This window comes from Homarus americanus, unplaced genomic scaffold (assembly GCF_018991925.1).
Source record: "Homarus americanus isolate GMGI-L3 unplaced genomic scaffold, GMGI_Hamer_2.0 scaffold24351, whole genome shotgun sequence".
Taxonomy (NCBI): Eukaryota; Metazoa; Arthropoda; class Malacostraca; order Decapoda; family Nephropidae; genus Homarus; species Homarus americanus.
This window is the reverse complement of record NW_024740914.1, coordinates 31733-42311: the sequence shown is the minus strand read 5'-3', so window position 1 is coordinate 42311 and position 10579 is coordinate 31733. Positions and strand designations below refer to the sequence as shown.

Sequence of the window (10579 nt, the reverse complement as noted above, 5' to 3'; positions counted from 1 at the left end):
GTTCTTCCAAATAGTTGGATTACTAAAACAATAATTTTATCCCATAACTTATTAAGAAACCTAACCTAACCAACAAATGATCATTGATAATTATGATTTATTTACCCCCAAACTTATTAAACCTAACCTAACCAACAACGGGTGGCTAATGATTATGATATTATTTACATGTCTAATTTTTGCAGGTGTTATTGTTACCATGGAGCCTAATGTGTAAACGATCATGGTGGCGGAGCTCTCATTGGGGGAAATAAGGGACCACCTGCCTCCTAACAGGGTTCACACGGAGTTGGAGCAAGGCAAGCAACCAACAAATACTGCGGTGTTTACCGTATTGTAAGTCTTATGTCACTGTTGGTATCTCACTGTTGTTTCAAAAACTGTTAGTGAAATGTATGTTGTTCATTATATGGAGGTTTAGCAAACCCTCGATATAACACCCATGACTATTACACTGTGTACCTAGCCAACAAACAGTGTACTTCAGTGTTCCACCCATGACTATTACACTGTGTACCTAGCCAACAAACGGTGTACTTCAGTGTTCCACCCATGACTATTACACTGTGTACCTAGCCAACAAACAGTGTACTTCAGTCTTCCACCCATGACTATTACACTGTGTACCTAGCCAACAAACAGTGTACTTCAGTGTTCCACCCATGACTATTACACTGTGTACCTAGCCAACAAACAGTGTACTTCAGTGTTCCACCCATGACTATTACACTGTGTACCTAGCCAACAAACAGTGTACTTCAGTGTTCCACCCATGACTATTACACTGTGTACCTAGCCAACAAACAGTGTACTTCAGTGTTCCACCCATGACTATTACACTGTGTACCTAGCCAACAAACAGTGTACTTCAGTGTTCCACCCATGACTATTACACTGTGTACCTAGCCAACAAACAGTGTACTTCAGTGTTCCCATGACTATTACACTGTGTACCTAGCCAACAAACAGTGTGTACTTCAGTGTTCCACTCCATGACTACACTGTGTACCAGCAACAAACAGTGTACTTCAGTGTTCCACCCATGACTATTACACTGTGTACCTAGCCGTAAACGGTGTGCTTCAGTATTCACCGCGGCTATTGCTGCTGTGCCCTGGCCAACAATGAGGTATGCTTCAGTATTCACCATGACTATTACCTGTGTACCTGGCCAACAAACAGTGTGCTTCGGTATTGGCCACCGCGGCTTCAACCGCCCTTGCCTGGCCAACAAACAGTGGCTGATGTTCACCGCGAAGCTATTACGCTGTACCTGGCCAACAAACGGTGTCATGCAGTGTTCACCGCGGCCTGGCCACACTGTGTACTGCCTGGCCAACAAACGGTGTGCTTGATATTCCACCACCCAGGCTAGCCACGCATGTACCTGGCAGCAAACGGTGTGGCAGTGGTTTCCACCGCGGCTTCAACACACTGCATGCCTTCAACAAACAGTGGCTGATGTTCCACCCGCACGACTGTACACTGTGTACCTGGCCAACAAACAGTGTGCTTCAGTATTCCACCACTTATTTCCTTACACTGTCTGGTACCCCTACCTCGCCAGGTCTCAGAGACTGTGTAATATTCACTCCTTCCAGCTTTTACCTGAACGTGCCAGGTATATTGGCTTATATCATATAATATATATTGAGCTGCTATATACACTACTGTAGGTTGAGCTGCTATATACACTACCTTAGGTTTGAGCTGCATATACGCACTGTAGGTTGAGCTGCTATATATATACACTTTCTGTGATTGAGCTGCTATATATGCACTACTGTGGGTTGAGCTGCTATATACACTACTGTAGGTTGAGCTACTATATACACTACAGAGTTGAGCTGCTATACACTACTGTGGGATTGGCTGCTATATACACTGCACCTTGGTTGAGGCACACTATATACACTACCTTGGGCAGACTGCTATAACACACTACTATGGTTGAGCCACTATATACACTACTATGGGTTGAGCTGCTATACTTACACTACCAGCAAGTTGAGCTGCTATATACTACATGAGTTGACTACTTTATATACACTGCTGTAGGTTGAGCTGCCTTATACACTACTGTGGTTGAGCTGCTATATGCACTACTGTGGGTTGAGCTGCTATATACACTACTGTGGGGTTGGGCTGCTGCATATACACTACTGTGGGGTTGAGCTGCTATATATACACACTACTGTGGGGTTGAGCTGCTATATACTACACTGCCTTGGGGTTGGTGCTATATACACTACTGTGGGGTTGGCTGCTATATGCACTACTGTAGGTTGAACTGCTATATATGCACTGCATAGGTTGAGCTGCTATACTCACTACCTTAGAGTTGACTACTATATACACTACTGTGATTGAGCTGCTATATACACTACTGTGGGGTTGAGCTGCTATATACACTACTGTAGGTTGAGCTGCTATATACACTACTGTAGGTTGAGCTATATATACACTAATGTGGGTTGAGCTGCCTATACCACTACTGTAGTTGACTGCTGCTTATGTACCTGTGGGTTGAGCTGCTATATACACTGTGGGGTTGGCTACTATGCACACTACTATGGGTTGAGCTGCTGTATACACTACTGCATGGGTTGATGCTATATGCACTGCTGTAGAGGTTGAGCTGCTGTATACACTACTGTGGGTTGAGCTGCTGTGCCACTACTGTGGGTTGAGCTGTGTATACACTGCTGTGGCTTGAGCTGTAGTATGCACTACTGTGTGTGAGCTGCTATATACACTACATGAAGTTGGCTGCTACTGCCTGCACTACTGTAGGTTGAGCTGCTACTATACACTACTGTTGGTTGGCTGCTATATACTACTGTAGGTTGAGCTGCTATGCCTGCACTACTGTGAAGTTGAGCTGCTATATATACACTACTGTGGGTTGAGCTGCTATATGCTACTGTGGGTTGAGCTGCTGCCTGCACTGCTGTAGGTTGGCTGCTATACACTACTGTGAGTTGGCTATACACTACTGTGAGATTTGAGCTGCTATATACACTGCAATGTTGAGGCTGCTGCTATGCACTGCTGTGGGTTGGCTGCTATATACACTACTGTAGGTTGACTGCTATATACACTACTGTAGGGGTTGAGCACCTTTATACTTTTTCTACTGTGGGTTGAGCTGCTACTTATACACTGCTGTGGGGTTGAGCTGCTATATATACACTGCTGTGGGTTGAGCTGCTATGCACTGCAGCAGGTTGAGCTGCTATATACACTACTGTAGGTTGAGCTGCTATATATACACTACTGTAGGTTGAGCTGCTATATACCTGCACCTTGGGTTGAGCTGCTATATACACTACTGTGGGGTTGAGCTGCTATATACACTACTGTAGGTTGAGCTGCTGTATGTTGAGCTGCTGCATACCACTGTAGGTTGAGCTGCTATATACGTAGTATACACTACTGTAGGTTGAGCTGCTATATACACTACTGTAGGTTGAGCTTATATACACTACTGTAGGTTGAGCTGCAGTATATACACTACTACCTATATTCTCTTTTGGATGGCTAATATCGACTGGAAGTTATAAAGTGGTAGACGGAACACCGCAATTTAAGGATGATGTTAAGAGAAGGTAAGTTTATACATAATCTCAACTTAGTTATCCTTCTGACATAACCTAAAGTAACGTACCTAACCAATAATCTAACAACATTAACCTAACCCAACATTAACTAACCTCAACATTAACCTAATCTAACATTAACCTAACCTAACATTAACCTAACCTAACATTAACCTAACCTAACATTAACCTAACCTATAACCTAACCTAACCTAACATTAACCTCCAACATTAACCTAACCTAACATTAACCTAACCTCAACATTAACCCAACCCAACATTAACCTAACATAACATTAACCTAACATAACATTAAACCCAACCATTAACCTAATCCCATTAACCTAACCTAACCTAACATTAACCTAACATAACATTAACCTACCCAACATGAACCTAACATAACATTAACTTAAACCAACATGACACAATCAATTATAACAAATACTAACATGACACACCCTAAAGACGACACAACCCTAACACGACACAATTTTACACTTATTACTAATTCTTAAAGACTACACACCTAAGACGACACACCTCAAAGATAACATTCTTAAGACGAAACACTCCTACGACAACATGCTACTTACATATTCCCAAGACAGGCACCCTTGTTACGACACACTTTACATTTACACACCTGACACGACACACCTCTGACACGACACACCCTGACACGACACACACCCGGACACGACACACCCCACACGACACAATTCCCGACACGACACACACACTTATACACCTGACATACACCCCAAGCCGACACACCCCAAGCCCTCACACACCCCTGACGCCACACACCCAACCCGTACTAATTCTAACACGACACACCCTAAGCCGACAATATAAGCCGACACCGCCTAAGACCCTGCTTACATTGGACACACCCCAACACGACACACCCCAACACTGTAACGGGCCGAATTTTCTCTTTTCATAATTTACCATCCAGATATTCTTTTCTGTTATGATTCATCAATTCTTTGGTTCTAAGTATATTTTAGATTCTTATACAAGTAATTCTCTTCTCAGTTATGTATGTTCTTTATCTTAAACTTTCATGATGTATATATTTAATAATTTCTATGCGGTGTCGTTAGTTCCACAATGTATATACCTGTCTTATCTTTCTCTTCTTGTACTTTCCAAGTCTTTCATTTCATTCATATACATTATATTCTCAGTTTCAATGTTCTTACCTTTCTGAAGTATACTTTGTTTTTTGTCATTCTTATACATGGGTTAGTCTGAGGAACCATGTTACTCTTAGTACAACACTTTTTATACTTACAAAGGGTAGCTCCCACCACCCAGACTTTTCATTATATAACATAACTCCTGGAAGGGTTTTGGGTAGTGTGGTAGATGTATAGGCACGTGAGTAAGTATTATTTTCTGGGAACCAATGTGTAGAAGGAGTTTACTAATTCAATATTTATTAACAAGTGAGTGGAGAAGATGCATCTTAGATTCACTCAGGCTAAACAGAACCGCAATTAACTTATTAAGTCCTCAAACGCTTCAAGAACTTATTACCTCATTCAACACCTCCAAATACTCATTACTTCGAGACAATTGGGATATCATTACCTTGACACATGAGATTTTGTAACTATTATTCACAAGCCATCACTGGACCCTCAGGTCTTACTTTAACAAGTAACAAATTACCTCTTCACTTCTTGATCAGAACATTATACTCTCAGGTTATTCTTTCATGGTTACTACAGATGAATATATAACACACTGGACCACTCCACAATAATAGCAACATACAATATTTCTTATCAGTTCACAAGGAACCACCTGGTACCTTGAATTCTCATTCAGTGGTTCAATACTTAACCCGGGATACTATATTTCTGCTAGTTATCCCTCCAAACATGGGCTGACACTGCTCCATGCAAATAGATCAGGTACAATTTCCAGTTGGAGTCAGCGGGCACATTTGTTTACAGCGACCGCCAAGCTGAAGGCTCGCTCACTAGGTGTACCCAGGGAGGTTGGCTCGTGACAAACTGGCAGAGTGTTCAGGGCGCTTCCCGGGGGAATAGTGTCCTGGGATTCTAAACGCGCCCCCTTAGAGACATTCTTCAAGAACCATCTTGCCCATAGGTAGCTACCGTCCCTCAGGAGAGTTGCTAACACACCAGCGTCTGGAGATACGTTGAGGAAGAGTCACGAATGCGTCAATAATTAACTTCAACTATACGAAACATACGTCTGGCAACGGTCCAGCCGATATCTAAATCTCTACGTTACTCGACTTAATTGGCACAGAAGTTACTATGTTAACACATGAACACTGATATTCACAAAATTGACTAAGTTAAACTGAATTAATAGGCGGCGGGGAACACACGTGAACATACCTGGAGATACGTTGAGGAAGAGTCACGAATGCGTGATTCTCCCTCGTGTAGAGGTATATACGTGCACCGGCGGGGCAGCTTGGGCCTCCGTATTCATACCAGAAAGGTCGATCTTACCAACAACATACCTTCTCTACCATTTTTGATTACCGTATACTTGGTTATGAACTCCGGTGTACCTGATCAGGGTAATTTCCTATGTCTATTCATATAATCTAATCAGAGGTTGAGCTTGCCAGGAAAAGGTGGAATATACACGTTGATAACATCAATTCTGCAAACAAGGACCTATTCACAGGGAGACGTTAGATCTTGGAGATTATACCGGTTGACAGAATAATTCAGGAAATTAATGTCTTTCTTAAATAGACAACTGACACTAACTAAACTATAAACATCAGATTCTCTGATGCCGGGGCGACAAAATACTACAACTTCAGTAGCGATCAGAAACTCATGGGTATCCCCACGGACGACCTAAAATACGCCACTCTAGCTGGCAAACTCATCACTCGCTTACTTCACACGTCTTACTAACAATAAGGACAGTTGAAGCGTTCAACACCACTCACAATGGATCTTGAATGTTCCAACTGTAAACAGACATATCTAGTTGATTCAAAACAAGGGTGTTCTCTCTCACATTCAAATTCGTTTTATCGAGAGGTTGGTTTCAGTAAGTCAGAGAAAATGGGATAACGGAGGACTGAGGTGTCTTGAAGTGATGAGAAAACGGACTCCTCAGATGGAGGACTCAAAATAAAAGCAGAGTCACATGTTTTGTGGGCTATTGAGCGTAATATGAATCATTTGATTTTGGCGTTAACTGACGTGTATGACCGTGGTCGTTACAACACAACACACCCTAATGCTAACTTAACATTAACACAACACACCTAATGCCAACTAAACACAACACTAACACTGTATGTATTTCTTCATATACACATTGTGGTAAGATAAGTTTGTTTGTTTGTTTCAGTCAACCCAACTGAAGAAATGGGCAGTGCATTGGAAGTGATGTTCCATGAAGACTTGGCCCTTGGTGTAGATGAGCATCTTAAGAAGATACAAGAAGACCAATGGCTCATGGTATGTGGTTATAGACTGCAAAAAAGAACTTTGTACGTGGGAATGGAGGGCAGTGTACGAATTTTTTATGTCCCCTCCCACAGCAGTCCACTGCCCTACAGAAATATAATAACAATTTGGGAGTGTAGGCAAAACATTAATAAAAGAATGATGTATGGAGTCATTGAGGAGGTGCTCAAGCACCCATAAATTACGAAAATCGGACCACGCCACACACTACTGTCTCTTGTAGATCCCACGTGCCTGCACCCCCGCGCCGACCAAGACACATCTTTATCAATGATCCCTGCAAAGTGAAGCTCCGCGGCACTGTGGAGAGAGGGCAGATTATTAGGACAACTGATATGATGGTACGTTGATGACCCAGTGTGTGTACTGTACATTGTGAACAACAGCTCTCTAACTTGTGTACAATTATCTAAACTAACTGAGGTTAGGTTAGCATTAAGGGGTTTAATCATCAACTGGGGTGTACAGTAACCTTCACTCCCGAGGCAGTCTTAGTGTTTAATCATCAGCTGAAATAAACTGGGGTGCCTAATCTTCACCTGAGCCTATCTTGTTGTTGTTGTTCAGTGAAGGAAAATTATTTATTTATTTATTTATTTATTTCAGGTGGAGTTCTACGGTAGCAAATATGTGGCTAAGGTTTTTTCGGCCGCATCAGTAGTCAGGGTTAGTGGAAGCAGAAATGACTTCGAACCCATTACCGACTCGAAATATTACAGGAGAGTCCCTGGTAAGTGTACGACATACAGCTCGTTGAAATGTGGATGATCCGGATGTAGTTTTACCCAGATGATGTGGATGAGTGTTTCTGAATCTGTGTCAGCTAATATGTTGATTCCTGACCCTTCAACTACTTTCTGTGTACTGCCCCAAACTACTGTACTGTCCCCACACTGAACTGTGTCACTGCCCCACACTACTGTACTGTGTCACTGCCCCACACTACTGTACTGTCCCCACACTGTACTGTGTCACTGCCCCACACTACTGTACTGTCCCCACACTGTACTGTGTCACTGCCCCACACTACTGTACTGTCCCCACACTGTACTGTGTCACTGCTACTGTACTGTGTCACTGCCCCACACTACTGTACTGTGTCACTGCCCCACACTACTGTACTGTGTCACTGCCCACACTACTGTACTGTCCCCACACTGTACTGTGTCACTGCCCCACACCACTGTACTGACTGTACTGTGTCACTGCCCCACACTACTGTACCACCACTGTACTGTGTCACTGCCCCACACTACTGTACTGTGTCACTGCCCCACACTACTGTACTGTCCCCACACTGTACTGTGTCACTGCCCCACACTATTGTTGCCACACTGTGTGTCACTGTACTGTGTCTCCACACTGTACTGTGTCACTGCCCCACACTACTGTACTGTCCCCATACTGTACTGTCACCGCCCCACACCATTGTACTGTCCCCACACTACTGTACTGTGTCACTGCCCCACACACTGTACTGTCCCCACACTGTAGTGTCACTGCCCCACACTATTGTGCTGTCCCCACACTATACTGTATCACTGCCCCACACCACTGTACTGTGTCACTGCCCCACACCATTGTGTCCCCACACTACTGTACTGTCCCCACACTACTGTCAATGCCCCACACTATTCTACTGTCCCCACACTGTACTGTCACTGCCCCACACCACTGTACTGTGTCACTGCCCCACACTACTGTACTGTCCCCACATTGTACTGTGTCACTGCCCCACACTACTGTACTGTCCCCACACTGTACTGTGTCACTGCCCCACACCATTGTACTGTGTCACTGCACCACTGTACACACTGTACTGTGTCACTGCCCCACACACTGTCACTGCCCCACACCACTGTACTGCCACATTGTACTGTGTCACTGCCCCACACTATTGTACTGTCCCCACACTGTACTGTCACTGCCCTACACTACTGTACTGCCCCCCCCACCCACACTGTACTGTGTCACTGCCCACACTGTACTGTGTCTGCCCCCACTATTGTACTGTCCCCACACTGTATCTGCCCTACACTGTACTGTCCCCACACTGTACTGTGTCACTGCCCCACACTATTGTACTGTCCCACACTGTACTGTCACTGCCCACACTACTGTACTGCCCACACTGTACTGTGTCACTGCCCCACACTATTGTACTGTCCCCACACTGTACTGTGTCACTGCCCTACACTATTGTACTGTCCCCACACTGTACTGTGTCACTGTCCCACACTACTGTACTGTCTCCACACTGTACTGTTTCACTGCCCCACACTGTACTGTGTCACTGCCCTACACTATTGTACTGTCCCCACACTACTGTGTCACTGCCCCACATTATGTACTGTCCCCACACTGTACTGTGTCACTGCCCCACACTACTGTGTCACTGCCCCACACACTTGTACTGTCCCCACACTGTACTGTGTCACTGCCCTAATGTTGATATTACTGGAGGAAACAGCACAATAATATTTGTCATTGTCGTGTTTCCACAGATCTGGAGAAGGCGGAAATAACCTGCCTGAGAGAGTGGTGGGCCTCTCACCACCATGAACTTTTGTCATGGGTGCAACAGAGGGACCCCTCTCAACAGGTGGCCCAACCACCAAGGTGCTTATCTTTCAATAGTTGAACAAGTTATTTCTTTGTAATAATAATATAGTCACTCCACATATTGTAATGTTATATATTTTCTTGCCAGTTGTCGTATGGCTGCTGTGATTGGCAGGTCATTATTATCAATAATTTTCCATAAGGATTGACCACTCAAGTGTGGTTGTGTTGTTTTGCAGGGTGCAGGACAGTGCCAGGGTGCAGGACACTGTCAGGGTGCAGGACACTGTCAGGGTGCAGGACAGTGCCAGGGTGCAGGACAGTGCCAGGTTGCAGGGTGGCCGTGATCATCCCACCAAAAGAATTAATCCATCACCCAGTGGGTCGACTACACCTGCTAAACGTAAGTGTTGAATTTTTCACGTTTTATTTTTTGTTTTCGTCATTAATTGGTCTTATTTTCCTCGCGTGTGTTGGTTAGGGTTGTCATGTCTGAACATTAAAAAAAAGAGGACGTTCCCGAAGACGACCCCCCCCCCCTACTCCCTGGCACACACTTTGGAGCTTATGTAACCTTGAAGCGTGACAGAAATTTTTATATATATATATATATATATATATATATATATATATATATATATATATATATATATATATATATATATATATATATATATATATATATATATATATATATATATATATATATAATCACATCCTAATCATTTAATTACGTGACTTCACGATTAATCAGAGAATTTTTTTTTTTTTTTTCCAAATGACACGATTTCTATACTAAAACGTTTCCAGTTAATGTAGTCTCCATGTATAATTAGAAAATTATAGATTCATGCATTCAACTGACATTTAAAGGTTGGTGCTCAATCACTGTAACCAATCCTTAACCACTTTTCACTGTACATATCATTCATCATT

General features: G+C 43.4%; 1 protein-coding gene across 1 annotated transcript; it reads left to right on the top strand.

Moving 5' to 3' along the window:
* Positions 1 to 311: 311 nt before the first annotated feature.
* Positions 312 to 10109, top strand: LOC121875562. Its single transcript, XM_042380155.1, has 6 exons — positions 312 to 334; positions 3533 to 3608; positions 7305 to 7422; positions 7688 to 7811; positions 9586 to 9700; positions 9883 to 10109. The coding sequence occupies exons 3-6, from the start codon at positions 7417 to 7419 to the stop codon at positions 10055 to 10057; spliced, it is 420 nt and encodes a 139-aa protein (XP_042236089.1). The 5' UTR covers positions 312 to 334; positions 3533 to 3608; positions 7305 to 7416; the 3' UTR covers positions 10058 to 10109.
* Positions 10110 to 10579: the final 470 nt, after the last annotated feature.